Here is an 18,411-nt window from a genome sequence, read left to right as displayed (position 1 = left end):
AATAAATATTAGCAAATTATATAAATATATATAAATGTGTTCTTTATGTAAAGTTTGCTTTTCAAATATTTTTTAAGCTTTAATGTTTTTGCTTATTTTTAATTCTAAAAATAAAATTTAATTTTAGAAAGTAGTAATAAATACCTTTTTTACTATATAAATATAAACCAAGAAAAGCTAAGCACAAAACTGTGCGAAAAGTATAGACATAAACATAAATATATGTTCTGTTTGCTTGTGATTGATTTTAATTTTTATAAGTGTTAAAGTTTAACTTGTTTTTTAATAGTAAAACTACAAATAAAGATAAAATTTAATTTTAGGAAAAAAGTAAGTCTTAATTATGAGGCCTTTACTACAGAAATATAAAACACTAGAAAAATATATATATAAATAATGCACATGAATAACATGCAAATAACGCAAATATTAATATAAACGTATGTTCTGTCCGTGAAGTTTGTTTGTGATTGTTTTGTTTAATAACGTTTAGATTTTTCCCACAACTTAAAATAATGCTGTTACGGCATTTACGCATCGTATGCAATTACCTAATGTTTTTTCTTTTTTAACAAGCACGAACAGGACACTTGAAACTGGCACGTCTGCTCACGCTAATCTAAAGCGGTCGGTGTTTTGAAGAGAATTTTTAAAAAAATCACAACGCATGCCATCTTTCTGGCCAATTTCAGCGTAGATCATTAAATGTCTGAGGTTCAGGCTAATCCCTCCATCTACATGCAGTTGCCCTCGCGGCCATGTCGTTTCCCCTGCCCTTTTGTTTGGGAAATTTGGATGAATGACCGACAGATGTTTACCATTTCTTTCAGAGGTCCTTAGGAAGATCATGTCGGCGGGAACACGCTGGTTCTATAAAGGGAGAGATAGGGATTGAAGGAGAAGAAAGAGGGGGAAAAAAAACAAAGTGAAAGATAAAAAGTAAAGGCGGAGACTCAAGCATGTCGTCGGCAGCAGTCACCTTGGTTTAGCTGTACGAGTTCACTTTGGCTTTAATCTGCTCAATTACCAGTATTGGGTTGGTTTTAAGAGTACGGCCCGCAGCAAATCACTGGGTGGTGCCCCGTGGCAGCTCTGACCGCCCGTTCCACCCGGCCTGACCCTCGCTTCACTCCCAGCTCTGTTTGTAGTTATTAGAAGATGAATTCGCCACGCTATTAAACTCGGCAGATGTTTCGAAACGTCGGACGCGACTTCGGTATCTCGAACGTGGGCTACGCTTTTAATCAATTAGGCTTTTACTATATGTAACCCATAACCCGCGCGCAAGCTCTAAATATTAAACCCAATAGGATTTTCCACAGATTAGGGTTCGAAGATCGAACGTATTACACTGAAGGTGAAATGCAAGCAGAAAGCTGCTGACATATTTGATATATACACACATCTAAGTGTCTTTAAATAATGTTGGAATAATTCAAATAGTAGCAAATCTGTGACAATTCAGCCCTCAAAATGTAAAATTAATATATATAGGATTTTTGCAATATCTTCTTGATAATTAAGCACATTTGTCTTTTATTTTTTTAGCAGCATAATGAAAAGAATTGTGCATATATTTTTTGATGTTGTGTTAATGTCATACAGTAAACCAGCAACAAAAAAAACTAATTTGAAATATATGCGTAACAAAATAAATTCTAGATTTTATCTTAAAATTTACATATTTTTAAAAGTCGTGATGTTGAAGTCGTTTTTGTAAGATAGTAAATATACTGTGTTAATAACAGTATTAATTGCATTAACCTAATAAAAAAATCAATTCCAAAAGCTGTGTTTATACGTGTATATATATATATATATATATATATATATATATATATATATATATATATATATATATATATATATGTGTGTGTGTGTGTGTGTGTGTGTGTGTGTGTTAGATAATTAACTTTTGCATTATGTCTATGACAATTAATCACACTGTCCACCCACTTTTCATTCCAACACAGTAAAAATTGTGTTTCATTTACGTAACTTTAACATATTGCGTTAATGTAATGCTGTAAACAAAATGCTGCATTAAAAGCAACAGAAACCTAATTTGAAATATATGAATAGCAAATTAATTTTAGATGCAAAGAGACGTTAATGAGAATTTGGTGAGGAAAACAGTAAAATAATGCTCTAATGCATTTTCCTTATGCAAAACATGCAAATACTATTACTATGTAAAAAAAAAAATGTTTAAGTTTTGAAAAGTACATGAGTTGGACTTGATTCACAAATCAAGTTTTTTTTTTTTTTTTTTTTTTTTTTTTGCATAGATTTTTTTTTTTAACAAAACCAGATTGAGGGCAGCGTGTGTGAGCCGTCTTTCTGTGTAAAATCAACATTTTTGAGAAAATTAGCCTGGTGGGTAATTGGAGACCACGGATGAGTCTCAAATTTCATGTTCTCAGACTTCGCAGGGGGAAACCAACAGCGCAATTTGCTTACAATAGGCTTCAGTCTGCGCAGCAAAAAGGCAACAGTTGAACAAAAGGCAACACTAAATACCAGAGTGGAATTAGGCAGGATTACTAATAACCAACCACTGGCCTCGGGTCACATGTTTCAGTCATTCAAAATGATTGACAGCTCTTTTCAGCATTAAAAGCCCATAGACCTTTTTGATCCACTGGTCACTTTCATATATCAGGAAACACAATCCGTATATTCCACGTTGAACTTTTATATCTATAACCAAACTAATGCTCAGTTTGTGAAAACCTCACATTTTCATTTTGAAAATGCACAATCTTCATTTTACATATGCATATAAAGCTTGTTATGTCTTACCGCCCCACCGAGGGGTCGAATTGCCCTAATCTCAGGGGAAGGTAAACAGCTAAAGCATTGAGAGCCGCGAGATGCCATTTGTCAGAAGATCTCAATTCCTAACAAAGAGCGAGCTGATTAGCAAACCAACCTTTTCAACAATGATAAGATCTCCAACCTGGATGCCACTACTTTTCACCTTCACGGTTCCTGCAGAGAGAGATAAAGAGAAAATCAGACTGATGCATTTAAAAAAAAAAAAAAAAAAAAAATGTTGTTAACAGTGATTAATTTAAACATTTGAAACGCCTGAAAAAGCAATGCCTGCAAGTCTCCAACACTTTCAATTGATCTAGAGTTAACACAATTTTTAGTGCAATTTCTAATTTCTAAAAATAAATAAATAAAAAAAAATAATAATAAAAAAAAAAAAATAATAATAATAATAATATATATATATATATATATATATATATTTATTTATTTATTTTTTATTTTTTTAATGAAGCATATGATTAATCATTTAGAAAAATAAATACAAAACCTGTGCTAAATTTGACAAAAGTTGAGAAAAATTTGACAATTTAACAATGATAAATTACAGGTCAGTCATTTTTGAAAACAAGTTTAGTATGTTTGAAAAATAATAATCATAAAAATACAAAAACCTAAAAAAGCAACGCCTAACATCTAAAGATCTTCAATTGATTTAGTTTCCACAACCTTTAGAGCAATTCCTAGCCAATTGCATATTTCTGACCAAAACCAAACATCTCCGATTCAATTTCACAATGCCTGACATTTCCAGGATTTCCACGACTTTCTGTTTAATCCTCATACACTGCGCTTTAGAATAGGTTTATAATCCCCCAATAAACAAGAACTTGCATAATCGGAATCAATGTAATAAAAAAGCATCTGTCAGAGGTTTCACCAGAGGTCCTAAATCTGCATCTTTCATGATAGAACCTCCAGTGAAGACTCCCATATTTAAGCCTTCTTTAAGTCCCCTTTCAGATTGCTCAAAAGCTCTGAGTGCATATGAGATTTCCATTTGGTTTTAGACAATACCCTCCTATGCGGCTTTACAAGAGCGCTGTGAGAACCATCTCTCATTCCATTGAAAATGCACAGCTAAAATTGTTTGGAAAAGGTCAGGGACCTTTAACCCCTGCGGAGACCTTTACCAATGCATATGTAAGACATTAGCACACATGTATATGTGCATTCTTTTTAGAATCAAAGGACGCTTTTATTGCGCTTAGGTCAGTTGCAGATTTGTTTTAAACAAATAAAGAATGAAATCAACATTGGTTATATTGGGCTTTGATGAATCATTCCTTCGGGTTAAGCTCGTATTTTATGGTTTAAACCGTTCCCCAACAAGTCGCTCACTTGGTATCGTCCCCTTAAATTTCGAACTTCCAGAAAGCAGGAAAAGACGGTGTTCTGCTCCGGAAGGTGTGACCTGCGGCCATAAATCCCACACCCACCTTTAATGGTGTGAGTCTATTAAAAAAAACGAGTACAGGGCCAGTTTAAATATGATGAACTTTGATGTTTTTCGTCCCTGTTGGTCTGGGCAGGGCAATCACAAGCCCTCCCAAGTAGCCAAATGCCACAGCTCCGCTATATGAGCCTTATATGGAGGCCGTTATTGCTGAGCGCGCATACACCGGGTTTATGAGAGAAGAGAGCCTGCCAGATCAAAGGAAGGCATGTGATGGAAACGACAGGAGGTTCTCTTCGTTTTTTATTGTCAGACGCTTTTCATCCCCCGGTATATGATACAATTTACATCCCTACCTCAATTTAAAGACAAACAGCAGTCTGTTTTACGGCTGATGCATCTGCATACTTTAGCAAAGCCTCGTATGAACAAAAAAAAAAAAGCCGGGGTGGCATTTTTTTCTCCTTTCTATTTTATGGAATTTTAACGGCACAGCAATCATACGAAACAAGTTTGCAAATGGCTTGGTTGAGCTGAAAAAATAGTTCTTGTACATTTTCTGTACTGCGATTTTTAATAAACTTTTATAGTCAGCAAAGGAATTTTATTTCTTTTTAAAAACTGACTGAAAAAAAATAATTATTCGTAGTATTTATAGGCCATTTTGGCAACATCCACTCAAAAACTGACGGGAATTGCATTTTAAAAAAATTATTATATAAAAATTAAATTATAAATAATTAAAAAAATTTAAATTAATATATAAATAATAATAAATAAATAAATATGTGTGTGTGTGTCAAAGATATCAAGATGTCCGCATCAAAAGAAATACAAAAAAAAGATTTTGTGTTCATAGAAAGCACATCAAATGCAAGTAAAAATGTCTACTTTTAAGGTATCAAATACATTTTTGTTCAAAAATTATTAATTTAAACCTATTTAATTTACCTATTTTGGGGAAAAACAACAAGAATTTGAAGCAGTGTTACACTTATTGTATTTATGCTTAAGCCCTTTTTCATCTTTTATGTATAAAATGGGAAAGTTGTTATAACCTTGTCGTTATGAGCAAAATCTGAAAATAATATACACATAAAAAAAGAAATGTACAAGAAAACTCAAAGAAAAATTCTAAAAAGCGAGCAAATGCTTTGTTATTCCATCTAGCTTAATCTACGGCAAACATAAAAGCACGGAAAAAAACAACAAAAACAACAAATCTGCATCTTGAATTGAATGCACGCTGCTAGGTTTTCACAAAAACACTGACATGTATCAGAAAACAATGTTAAAACCCCCCCGAAACAACGAATGTTACCAATCTATGAAAAAAAAACCACCAACAGCAAATCTGATTGCTCACTGCAAACATTTGCGCCCCGCTTTTAACGCCTGCATTACAAACCCACGTGCACCGAATGCACCTGAAAACATTTAGGTCTACAACAAACAACAAGAAAAAGCGATCGCTAATTACAAGCCATTTACCTAGCAAATCACGGCGTTGGAAATCGACATTCAAATCTGCGCCAAACAATAAAACGGGAACATTAAAAATATACAAAACCGGCAAATAACTCTCTCCCGCTGATTGCTCACTTCGCAACATTTACAACACGCATTTCCCTAACAAATCGAGGCGCGGGGAACCAGCTTCGTCCAATAAACGCGTGGCGCGCTAAATGCTTTATAGCTGGAAACAATGGCTCACCTCTCGTGGAGAGTTTACTGTAGATCTGTGAATTGACCTCTTTGTCCCGTAGGAAACATCGCATCTCCTCGACAGCTTCCCTCACGATCGTAATGATCAAGACGAAGCCCTTGTGAAAACAAAGCCGACAATGTATCACGTTGGGCTACGGACGTTAAAAATAGGCCTATTTATCAGGACAAAACTCACCAGAGGAACCCAGTACGTGTACAGAGCCCCTAGTCTGAGCTCGTTCACGAACTGCGAGCAGGCCAGCAGCAGGAAGTACAGGTTGAAGAAGTACTTGAACTGGTTAAATAACACCTGTAACACATAATAGGACACGATAAAACGCTATTTTCTACTTCTCAAACAAAACGTGGTTACAAATACCATGGCGGTAAATATTAATACGCTACCATTCAAAGGTTTGGTGTTGGTTAGATTTTATGTTTTTGAAAAATAAAATTACCTAGGCTGCATTTATTTAAAGATAAAGCAAAATCGCTAAATATTATTACAATATGTTCTGATACATATTAAAATATAATTAAATAGAATTTTGAACATTACTCCAGTCCTCGGTGTCATATAATGCATACGATGCTCAATATTTCCTTTTATTATCAATGTCAAAAACAGTAGCGATTCGTCATTTTATATAAAAATCATCATACATTTTTTCTGAATTATTTGCTAAGTAAATAAGCTCAAATAAACCATATTCATATGAAATAACATTTTTAATAGGTAATAAAATAATTGTCAATTATATTAGAAATGTCTGATCAATTTAATGTGTTCATACTACACAAAAGTGTTGATTTCTATAAAAAAAAAAAAAAAAATATATATATATATATATATATATATATATATATATATATAAATTATAATGAAAATATTATATAACTTATATTATCTTATAACTTTATATATTATAGTGTCACATACCATGCTATTACCATAATAATGTCTAAAAAAAAAAAAAAAAAAAGCATGGCACTACTACAGGCCTTTTTTGTTAGTGATATTAAAGTTTTCTTCAAACTCATTTCAACATATTCCCATCCACTATGAAACACATATTGGCTCACGTAGCAACCACAGAGCATCACATTTGTTTTCCCGATGCCAAAAAGAGCTTAAAGTGTTTGCACTAAACCACCTCGCTGTTTGCTTTTCACTATATGCCAGAGTTCCAGGTACAAAACATTCGGAATTGAACGCCGATTATCGTTTGTCCTTCAAATCATTCAAAATACCCAGAAGACATTTGCAATGCAAAACTATTTTTTTTCCATGCAGCAATCCGGTCAAGGTTGTTTTTAAAGTGCTGCTTTTAAAGTGCGTGGCGAGGGGAAATGAGGTTTGCACATTTTCTCCAGCGAAAAGCGAGTGTGCGAAATTTGCCGCCGAGTTGCCAGGGCGTTCTGGGTGGTTGCCAAGGCATTGCTACACCGATGCGAAGGTGTTCTGCGGTTGCTAGGGACTTCTGGGTGGTTGCTAGGATGTGCCTAAGTGGTTGCAATACAATATCACAGTAACTGCACAACTGTTATCACCGCAGCAATTAAAGAACGTGTTAAGCAACACAAACCATTGCTCAACACATGCTTGAATTACTCTCTGCACGTTTGTAGTCACTCACCCCTGGCAGGAAGGTGAAGAAATTGTATTTTTGGTTGTTTATGACATTTCTTGGGTATCTCTGCTCTCTCTTTTCCGGGTGGCCCAACCACACTGTCCTAGGACGGAAATCTCCCCCTCCACAGCATCTGGACCACGGGCAGCACCTGAATATGCAACATCACCATCAACATGGGCTTCAATTAATGCAGAAATGCAAAGCAAGTGCTTCGCGACCCTTTCACAGAAAGAAAATTCGCATCCAGATACCGGAATTTCACCGCAGCCACAGAAATATTTTCAAGCAAGCAACAAAACCGTGTCAGTAAATATTAGCTTCTACCAACACCTTCAACAAACAAACTCTTATCTTATATATATATATTGGGTATTGCACTTCCGTGTATGTGAAGCATAACTGAATGATAATAGCTTATAGAAAATAAAACTAAACTGAGCAACAAACCATGCATTTAAAAAAAAATAAATAAATAAATAAATTATATATATATATATATATATATATATAAATATATAAATATTATATATATATAAATATATATATATATATATAAAAAATTAAAATATATATATTTTTTTATTTAAAATAAAAATAAAAATTAATATATATATATATATATATATATATATATATATTTAATAACAACATTAGGATTACGGTTTTGCATTAAACACTCACTTCTGTGTTCATTCATATCATTTTTAACAATTCAAAACGCACCCTCAGCAGCAACAATCACTGTGTTGGAAGTACATATATGTTATTATTTTTTCTAATTTGGTTTTCTTGCAATTTTCTCACCTAACAACTGCATTAACAGCCTACAGAACAACTGTATCACAACAGCGGATACGGCATCAAAAATGCACAACTGATGTTAAAATGTATGTTTTTAACGTAATCGGCCTTTAAATGCGATTTTATGTTATTTATTCGAAGAAGAAAAAAAATTAAAAGGAGCCGTTTCATGTGTATACTTGTATTGCTTAGCTGTTATTGGATTTAAAATGGAATAAGCAATAAGTAATACTTTTAATGGTAATCAGTATAGCATTACACCATATACTGTTGAAAATGAATCATCAAAGCTATAAATTATTTGTTTTAGACACTTTTTAGTGTGTGTGTGTGTGTGTGTGTATATATATATATATATATATATATATATATATATATATATATATATATATATATATATATATATATATATCACAGATATATGTGCTTACAAGGTTCTCCCAGGGCACCTGGAATAATAAAGAATATTATGGTAATATTATGGTTGTTTATTTCATCAATATCTGTAGCATCTATGCCATATTGACACAAACTATGGTTACTGTGGTGATGCTTATAAATAGCTGGACATTATATTGCTATCAGAGCTTTATGGGGGTCTTTATCGAGTATCGCCCCTCCTGAAAGGCCCGAAATGCCTCACACCGAAAACATTTGGTCAAAAAGAGCCAAACAGAACACATAGGGGGGAAAGCATCTCTGTTTTTCTTTAAATATATGTGTGTGACACATCCTTGACCACAATTCACCTGTGTCCCGGAACAAGGATGTGCACTTGTCTCTATATTCAGATATTAAGACTCCGATATCGCTCAGACGACATCTTCCCAGCGAATATTCAACGACGTGTTAAAAAGAAAGCGCTGACCCGCGTCGCGTCGTAATATAACGTCGTTATCGGCGTAATTTCGCGGGTTAGTGTTGCTGGGCTGTTAGCCTCTATGCTACCCTCCGCGTATCGCCCATAAACAAGCGTCCGCGTTTTTTGTTTTGTCGCCGTTTGACGTCGTTTCGCGCTCTTACCCGTCTCTCCGCTTGTTGTCGTGTCGTTTTTTGTGTCGGACGGGCTGCAGCGGAATGTTGTCCGTCATTGTTGTCCGCAGCAGACGGCGAGCTGGGCGGAGGCTGCTGGGTAACGCCGGGGCTGCGCGCGCGCTCCACGGCACGATGGGACAGCTTTCAGATATTCACGGGCATCAATCTTTTTTTTTTTTTTTTTTTTAATTATTATTTATTTAAATTATTCTCACGGTGGATAGGCATAGCGACCCTGAACCACAAAATAAAGGTATTTTTTATATATTGAGATTTGTGCACCACCTGAAAGCTGAATAAATAAGATTTCCGTTGATGTATTTGTTGACGGTTTGTTAGGATAGGAAAAATTTGGACAAAAAATAAATACAAATTAGAAAAATCACCTTTAAAGTTGGCCAAATTAAGTTCTTAGCAATGCATATCATTAATGTTTTTGTTCCTTCATATATTTACACTAGGAAATTAACAAGATTTTACTTAATATACTAATAATTTCTACACTACTTAAGGTCCAGAATATTCGGTTTTCAGGTTAAATATATATAAAATACGAAATATATATATATACACACACACACACAAAAGTGAAACTTTTTTTTTTACCATAGTAATTCTACTGCATTTCTGAAAGAACATTGAAGTAACACCTAAAGGCCATAGTACATGATCTTCAGTACCTTTGCGTAAACCTCACAGCATGTAATCATGGTATTAAAACTACATGAACTGTATACAAATATTGAATACCATAGCATTTGAAATGCTATTGAGTGCAGTGAAAACCGGTTTAGATACCTTTTAATATTATCCATTTAGTTCGCCTTAATAGCCAACAAAACTTTCTGCTCAGAACTGATTTTTTTTTCCTGCATCGTAATTAGTTTAGACAAGCATCTCTCACTGTCTATTCTTCACCTCAGTGTCCTCGCGTCTCTTTTCTGCAACAGTAATGACATGTTGATTTAAACAAAAAGTTTTGGAAAAGTCATCCTTGGTTTTATTCTCAAAATATCAGAACGGAAGGGGAACAAACAAAAAGCAAACATTTACAAAAAGTCTACACTGTAAACAAGCCTAAAACAGACTCAACATTTGAACAATCATACAGACATGACCCCATTTAACCAAGATCTGACACACCTTTTTTTGTTTTTTTTTTTTTTTCTCCTTACATCTAGAAAAAAAAATAAAAAGGCACAACTTGGTAAATGCATATTAGAAAGAAATGTACAGGAGGAGTCTGCCTATTCTGAACAAGTGTTGTGCAAAGTGTCTGGCGATACATTCATTATATTACAGAAATCAGCAGGTTACGGGGGCACAAATGCAACCATAACTCCAAACACAATGCAAAAAAAAAAAAAAAAAACTAAATGAGGTAGAAATTTGACCAGCGTAAAGTTTTTACGGTTTAGATACTCTGCGTGCATACACGCATTCATTCCTTTAACTCAAGAATGCATGGCTACCATCTCAAATATTTCCCAACAACAATACACAATTGGGTAGCGAACCACGACATTTTCCCAGAATAAGAATGATTGCTGATGTTTTGGGACAAGATACGCGTGCCTGCTTAGCTCACAAGTATAAAATGCATGGTAAATGGCAAATTTACAGACTTCTAAAACTCTCTCGTGTCCTAAAACTGCAGCAAGCAAGCGAATGATCTCTAAATGACGAGCTCAACAAACAGACGTTCAGAGAACAAATGCCTGGTTCGTATCAGATCTTAGCAGAACGAGGAAAAATAAAGTGCAAGGAATGATTAGGCATTTCAGTATTATACCGGCCTTTTGACCTATTCAAAAAAAAAAAAAAAAAAAAAAAAAAAAGGTCTCAAATGAAAGAGACTCAATCTAATATTTGATAAAGATCACTGAAAGCAAGAAAAACGACTACCGAATGAAAATCATTTTTCAAAAAAAAAAAAAAAAAAAAAAAAGGGGGAACAATTAATGACTTGAAAAAGCTACAGCTAAATGCAAAAATATAGCATATTGTGGTCTAAATAAAAGAAAAGGCCTTTATTACAATCCTATGGTGTCTTTTGTGAGGGCGAGGGAGGAGGAAAATACAGAGGAGAGAGAAAAGCACTCCAAGACAGGCACTTAGCAAAAACATTTTTGGTATTAAGCGCAAAATAGAATCTATATAGAGTCAAGGGAGAAGAGAGAGAAAAAAAAAAAAAAAAAAAAAAAAGTTAATAACTTAGTGAAATCCAGTTTCAAAACAAACCTATACAACGACTCATTAAGTCCAATTAAACCGTAATCTTCAGTAGACAGTAGATTGTGTGGAACGGTTAATTTATTTAGGCATGTATTCCACAAACACCTTTGTTGTATGACCTCTATGCCATGGATATTTTTGACTAATGTAATTTTTTGAAACACGACTAAGAACAGGACCATGAGTAGTCAAGCAGAGATGAACAAGATGTTAACTGTTAAAACATTGAGATCTCTGGTCACCCGAGATCATCCTGAGCTGAGCACAATGTAACTTTTCACTAATGAGACTGCTCTGGAATAAAGCTATTTCAAGTAAGACTTACATTCAACTTCTAGAAATAAAACTGACAAAATACCCGCATATTAGAGAGAGAAGGGAAAAAAACAAAACAAAACAGAAAACTACAGTAGTTAGATCAGATTCAACTAGAAGAAATCAATAGCATGTAAGGGTCCAATAAGGAAGGCATGGCCCGTTTTAAGGTATAGGCTCACTTAACAAGGGTATGTAAATTTGCAACTTCTTAAAAGCAATGTTACATGTATGAATTGATTGTACCAACTAATAAATAGCCCAGTTCCTAACATTTCAGCAGGCTCATTAGCACAATGCAGACTGTTGATTGGGAACATCTGTAGTCCTTTCGGCATCTAATTCACTTTACCCTCCTCCATAAAATGTGGAAACTTTGCTATGTTGTCAGAGCCATTTTTTTCCATTTCTGCAATTGTGCCAGGGATGCCCATCTGAGAGGTCTCCATGTTGGTTATTCCTCCAGTAGAACCCACTAAAGGACCACCAGCGAGACTTCCCGGGAGAGGGATGCCACCATTTTGGATGACCGAAATCTCATTGGCCTTCATGGTCAGCCCGTTTGTGAATGCAGCAGCGTACTGGTTCCACATCGACGGGTCGAAATTGATCGGCGGGGGAATCAAATCCTTTGGGGGCGGCAGCATGTCTGGTTTCATCTTGGACTCTGCGCCCATGGCCATCAAAGCCATTGGGTTATCCAACGAGAGACGTTGACCTCGCCTTGCAGTGTTATTCCACATGTGGGTCCCAACATGCACCTGTAAAATAGGAAGCAAGAGTCGGTAAGACAGGATATTTGACTCAAGCAATTCACTAACAAAATCAGAAGTTGAATATACATCTTCACCTTAAGGTTTCCCTTTGTTGTGAAAGCCCTGCCACAAATTGTGCAAGCGAACGGCTTCTCGCCCGTGTGTGTACGTTCATGGATCTGCAGGGCGCTGGCGGATGAAAAGTTCTTCCCACAGGCGTTGCAGAGATGTTGCTTGGTGGAGCGACGAGGAGCACTAGAAGTAGCAGGAGGAGTGGCAGCTCCTTGGGGGAGCTGGGAGCTGTACAGACCGTGAGCACCCATGGGAGTCTCCGGAGGAATCTGCATCTCCAGTTTGACCAGACTCGGAGGCACCCTCATGAATGGCAACTGACTAGAACCTGAGAAAGAAGAACAAAATTTATTAGGCAAAACATCTAGGAGGAAAATGTTAAGTGTCGTGTTTAGGAAGTTAACAAAAACATACCATATTCACCACTGGAGAAGGACAAGCCTGGCTCCTCTTTAATTTGTTTCGGAGTAAAACTTGACGTCAAGTCCAGCGCTCCACTGTTTTCGCCAAAATCTTGAGGTGCATCGGAGTCCGGTCTGGATTTGAGTGCATCATCTGGGTTTGTGGATTCTGGTGACTTTGACTGTCCGTTACTCAGGGGGCCGTCTATAGGGGACGATGAGTGAAAAGACATGGAATCTGACACAGGCGGGCTGCGGCCGTTCTTGTAATCCATTTCTCCGGACCCTGAAGGAGAATCTTTCAGCCCGCCATCGCTCTCAGAAGCCGTGCTGCTTTGTCGCTGCAGGTTCAGTGCAGAGGTGAGGCTCTTCATGTGGTTCTCCAGGGCAGCAATGCCTGTAAACATAGAAGGTGGGAAATCTTCTTTGGCGCCGGGTTGGGGCTCTGTAGAATTGTTCAGCTTCTCCTGATTGTCCAAATCAAAGTCTTGCTCTTCCATACTCTCTTCGTGGCCAGTGGAGTCAATGTTCTTATCCTCAGTCATGCTAGCATCCAGCGCTTCAGGGCTTTCAAACTGATTCTCTGGCAGGGGGGTGTTGGGAATCTGGCCACCCATGTGCATGCGAATATGCTGCTGGAGGACGACGGCATTGGTGAACTTCTTATGACAGATCGGGCACGAGTGTTGCATCTTAAGGGGAGTGTTGGCCCTGTGAACGCCATAATGAGCTTTAAGGTTGCCCTTGGTTGAGAAAGCCCTGCCACAGATTTTGCATTTGTACGGTCGCTCACCGGTGTGCGTGCGGTAATGCATTTTGAGGGAACTTTGGCAGCTCAGGACTCTATGGCAAATGACACACTCATTAGGATCATTTGTCTTCTTCTCCAAGCCATCCACCATCTGCTGAAGCTTTGCAGTACCAGATCCATTTTCGCCAGGTAGACCATTACCAGTTATGTGGTGCAATCCAGCCAGCGAATCGGAGGAATCTTTGCTTTGATCCAGTCCCGTCATCTCTGGACCAAACATGCCAGAAGAAATGGATGCACCGTCGCTGCCAGATGAAGAAGGCCTCTGGGAGTAGAGGTCCCCACCTACTGGAACATCATAGGAGGACTTGAATCCTTGGAGCACTGGTGGATGGAGACCCGTCGAGGGAAGCCCCAGCACTGGTTTGGTGTCAGCAAAATTGCTCTCATCTATAGGCACAGACATGCCGTAAGGGATGCCATTGTTTGTTGGCATGTTGTCCAGGTGTTCTGGTACTGGATGTGGATTCATCTTAATGTGCGGGTATTTTTCTTTGTGCCTCTGGAAATGCACTTTGAGGTTCCCTTTGGTTGTGAAGCGGTTTCCACAGATGTTACATTTATAGGGCCTTTCGCCGGTGTGTGAGCGCAAGTGGATTTGGAGAGCGCTGTCATTTCCAAATGTCTTCCCACAGAACTTGCATTTGTGCTTGAACATGTGTTCGCCCAAGCCATTTTTAGACTCCGGCACGGCAGGGATCTTGTTTTTGGCCTTTTTAGAGGGATCCACGCTCGCTGCAAGGGTACTGAAGGGACTCTGCAATCCCATGACTCCTGGAGATTGAGGAAGGAGCGCTGGAAGCCGACTAGCTAAATCGGGGAGTCCTTTCAAGTCTGCTTTTAAGGGCACTGAGCCCAAACCTCCGGCGAGAGATGTGGGGATCGTGGCGGACTGAGGTAGCTTTGCTTGTTTTAAGGCCTCCAAGGACAAGTTCTGGGAGCCCGTCCGTTTGCCAATGAGGGCAGCTGCGGCCGAAAGCTGCTGTGATAGATGCGCACCCAATGCTTTCAGTGGATCTACAGCAGCGCCCAGCGCGGAGTGGAAACTCTGAGGCGTCATCATGGCCACTTGGAGGCGTATCTGCTCAGTTAGCTGGATCTGCTGCAATTGCTGCTGCTGGAGACTGACCAGCTGCTCCAGGATCATGGGGATTGCAAGAAGGGCATCTTGGTGTGGTTGCGGGGGTGGAGACTTCTGATTGGACGAACTGGATGAGTGTTGCGTTACAGCAACTTTAGTAGCAGCCATGGACTCAAGAGTCACATTAGAGTCTTGCAGCTTGGAAGATACCATATACCCCGTCTCTGAACTGACAGACGCATCTTGATCTTGATTTGAGGGGTCATCCTGGTTCAGCATGAGCTCTCCTTCCATCATCTCCTCAGAATCTGCACTGTGCTTTGAATGTGAATTACTGGTCGACTGATCCCCATTATCACCCAGGAAATCACTCTGAGAATGCTGGGAGAACTCTGGGGGCACTTCATTCCCGTCGCTGTCTTTCATGATCACGACTTGCTGACTCTTGGTGCAATTTCTCTCATGTTCAAGAAACTCTGCATCATTGAAGAACTCGGCGCAACATTTGTCGCAAACCCTCGTCTCCTCTGACCGTCGTCTCTTAGCCAGGTTTCCATCCTCCTCACCTTGACCGTTGTGCAAGATCCCTGAAAAGAGAAAGTTTGAGAAAATTACTTAAAGACCAAAAGGATGATGTGCTGTAAATGAAACAAATCTAGATAGATACGTCATTGAAAAAACTGCATCTTTTTTTCCTTTTTTTTAAACAAATGCTACTTAAACCTACAGATGTAGTCTAATCTTGCCAATTATGTTCTGCAATAATGCTTCAAGTGCCAGATTTGGCATAGACCAGATGTCATAGTATAAACTGAAGTTGCTTTTGTAAGCAGCCACATTTACAGCTCTACAGCATGTCCAAATAAAATACATTTTTACTAGAAAAAAAAAAAAAAAAAAAAAAAAAAAAAAAAAGTTACCAATACAAATAGGCAAATTGCACATCAAGTATAAAATTCCTTCTACTATATCCTTCCCCGCCCCCCATGTTCCTCTATGAAGGAAAAAAAAAAGAAAAAAGGCTGATAACAATGTAAGGCCTTTCTAATTGCAGAAAATGCAAAGCAAATCAAATTAAGCTGCGGCACCATTAGGAAGACCCTTTTAACAGGGCCATTGTTAAATGCAAATTTCATCATCTCTTATGAATGGGAAAGACCACCTGTTAACATTCTGACACTGAAACTGGACGTGTTAATTGTTCACTAGACGACTTGAATAGTAAAGAAAACAAGCTGCATTGTTCTCTCGGAGCTAGAGAACCAACCAACACCTCCATTTGAGAAAGCAAACAAGGGTACTTTATTTTAAATATATATACACGCACACTAAAAGATACGTACAATAAATTAAATTAATAGTTTCAACTATGTGTTTAGGGTTAGTCAACTGGGTACATTGTAACCATTGCACGTTATTCAACTCACCACAAGGGGGCGTTTGATCAATGTACAAGGGATACAATGCATCTTTACCGATACCTTCAGTGTTACGCTGATTGTACCTTAACAGAGAGGGAACACCGCATACGATATTTAATGCACAGCTGACTGAAATCACAATCAATTTTAAGCAAACGGATCAAACAAACCCTAATCCTTAATGCACACACACACACACACCCAGACGCATCCACACCATCATTACGACCACATTTCAGCACGTCGTGGATAAGAGTCATGTAGTTTACACTTACACCCCCATTACACACAACTTCATTTCCATCCCCCATCCACATCTCCATAAGCGACCAAAAGAAACTGTGGGGGATTTATTGCTTTGTGGTCAAGCTTGTTCGCGACTCACATTTCATGCCGACCTGTTGAGCACCTTTGTTTAACAGTGGTCAGTGATACCAGCGCGCCACATCAAATATTAACACGCAAGCATAGTCTGGGATATAAGCCTACATTTATCATCTGCCAGTGATCCACGCAAAAAAATAAAATAAAATACACGCATGTATATCATTTTAAAAGTTCAATGGGTAGGTATACATGCCTCCTCTTGCATTAGAATAAACTTTACTGTGGTTTGTTAATGTAAAAAAAGAGGATATATACGTGAGGAAACAAGCAGTCGCTTCCTCGGCGAACGCAAAGAAAACGTGCAACTTTGTAACTCGTCAAAAAACGTAAACATTAGCTCAGCCAAACTATTAACCGACAAACCTAACAAAAATAACGCAAACGACCGCGTTTCTTCCAACTCGGGCGGCGAAACCGTCGCCGAAGTTTCAACGCGACTGTAACGAATTCGGTGCGTAAAGCAACTTTTCTGACCGATTCGGCGATTTGCAAAAAAAAAGGAAACCCATTACCTCGCCGTCGAGGGTCGCGGACCCGCCGAAGCCAGATTTCATAATTCGTGCGCGAAATGTAACGCGCGAGCCGCGGCACACACGCGCGCGCGAGACGATAAATAAAAGTTTCCGTCGCCTCAAACTTACCGTTTTCTGCCGAAGCGGGCTCGTCTGAATTGATATGCTGTGGTTTGGACTGCTTGCGCCGCGACATGGTAACCTACAACCATCGGGGGCGAATAGTAAGGCTATTTAGTCCCTCTCCTTTAGAAATTCTCCAGGTTGGGGGAAATTAGCCCCTCGAGTAGAAATGCGCATGTCAAAGTAATTATTATTATCAATAATGCATTGCGATTTATCATGCTCTTCTGACAGCTGATTGGCTCCGGTCCAAAGTGCTCGCGCATTATTCAAATGAGGCTTCATTGATGAGAAATGCAGAGTCGAGAGAAAGGGGGAGGAGATGTGAAAGAGAGAGAGAGAGAGAGAGAGAGAGAGAGAGAGAGAGAGAGAGAGAGAGAGAGGGAGGGAAGAGTGATGCTGGAGAGAAATGAGAGAAAAGGGGAGGGAGGAACAGGCAGGGAGAAACAAAAACTGTATTTTTAAATAAATTATTTATTTATTTTGACGTAAAACATGAGCAATATTTTAATTTATAATTTATCATTGCAATTTGTTTCCCATACAGCCATCACGTGGGTCTTGATATTTGAATGATATCATCACGCAGCGTTATTATTTTACGTGCCTCACTCGAATGCCTTATCATATGTCTTTTTTTTTTAAATTTATTATTAAATAGCGAGGTGACTAATCGCACGCGCAACGCCGCAACTTTTGCACGAAAATGAAAAACCTCTGTCACACTCGACAGTGCACGAAAACGTTCTTTCCTCCTAAACGAAGCAAACATAAAATGTATTTTTCTGTACACACGAAGACAAATCTGTGCGTGCTTTTTCACTCTGCGATTTAAATATGGAAATTGCAACTGACATTAACCCATCACATTAAACACAAAGACCTGCCTG

General features: G+C 38.1%; 2 protein-coding genes across 2 annotated transcripts in view; both read right to left on the bottom strand.

Moving 5' to 3' along the window:
* The window catches only part of LOC122332874 (probable phospholipid-transporting ATPase IIA), a 44,758-nt gene extending 35,209 nt beyond the window's left edge, over positions 1-9,549 (bottom strand). The window contains exons 1-6 of the mRNA XM_043230316.1: positions 9,397-9,549; positions 7,576-7,720; positions 6,135-6,248; positions 5,946-6,054; positions 2,933-2,991; positions 819-870 (exon numbers count right to left, since the gene is read on the bottom strand). Coding sequence (XP_043086251.1) covers positions 819-870; positions 2,933-2,991; positions 5,946-6,054; positions 6,135-6,248; positions 7,576-7,720; positions 9,397-9,464 — 547 coding nt within the window. The 5' untranslated portion in view covers positions 9,465-9,549. The remainder of the gene's footprint in view (positions 1-818; positions 871-2,932; positions 2,992-5,945; positions 6,055-6,134; positions 6,249-7,575; positions 7,721-9,396) is intronic.
* Positions 9,550-11,367: 1,818 nt separating this feature from the next.
* sall4 (spalt-like transcription factor 4) lies at positions 11,368-17,689 on the bottom strand. Its single transcript, XM_043230133.1, has 4 exons — positions 17,528-17,689; positions 13,200-15,665; positions 12,809-13,113; positions 11,368-12,719 (listed from the first exon to the last, which is right to left on the bottom strand). Exons 1-4 carry the CDS (start codon positions 17,592-17,594, stop codon positions 12,297-12,299), a joined length of 3,261 nt encoding a protein of 1,086 aa, XP_043086068.1. The 5' UTR covers positions 17,595-17,689; the 3' UTR covers positions 11,368-12,296.
* Between the last annotated feature and the right edge of the window lie 722 nt (positions 17,690-18,411).

This window comes from Puntigrus tetrazona, unplaced genomic scaffold (assembly GCF_018831695.1).
Source record: "Puntigrus tetrazona isolate hp1 unplaced genomic scaffold, ASM1883169v1 S000000148, whole genome shotgun sequence".
NCBI lineage: Eukaryota > Metazoa > Chordata > Actinopteri > Cypriniformes > Cyprinidae > Puntigrus > Puntigrus tetrazona.
Note: the sequence above shows the minus strand (reverse complement) of the source record. Positions and strands in the feature narration are given on the sequence as shown.

What these genes read in the sequence shown, in the direction of transcription:
- sall4 (XM_043230133.1), bottom strand. Translation starts at nt 17,594, where the DNA reads ATGTCGCGGCGCAAGCAGTCCAAACCACAGCATATCAATTCAGACGAG. An exon ending in GCCCGCTTCGGCAGAAAACG is followed by an intron (nt 15,666 to 17,527) that starts GTAAGTTTGAGG and finishes TTCTCTTTTCAG; the next exon opens with GGATCTTGCACAACGGTCAA. An exon ending in CTTCTCCAGTGGTGAATATG is followed by an intron (nt 13,114 to 13,199) that starts GTATGTTTTTGT and finishes CTTCTTTCTCAG; the next exon opens with GTTCTAGTCAGTTGCCATTC.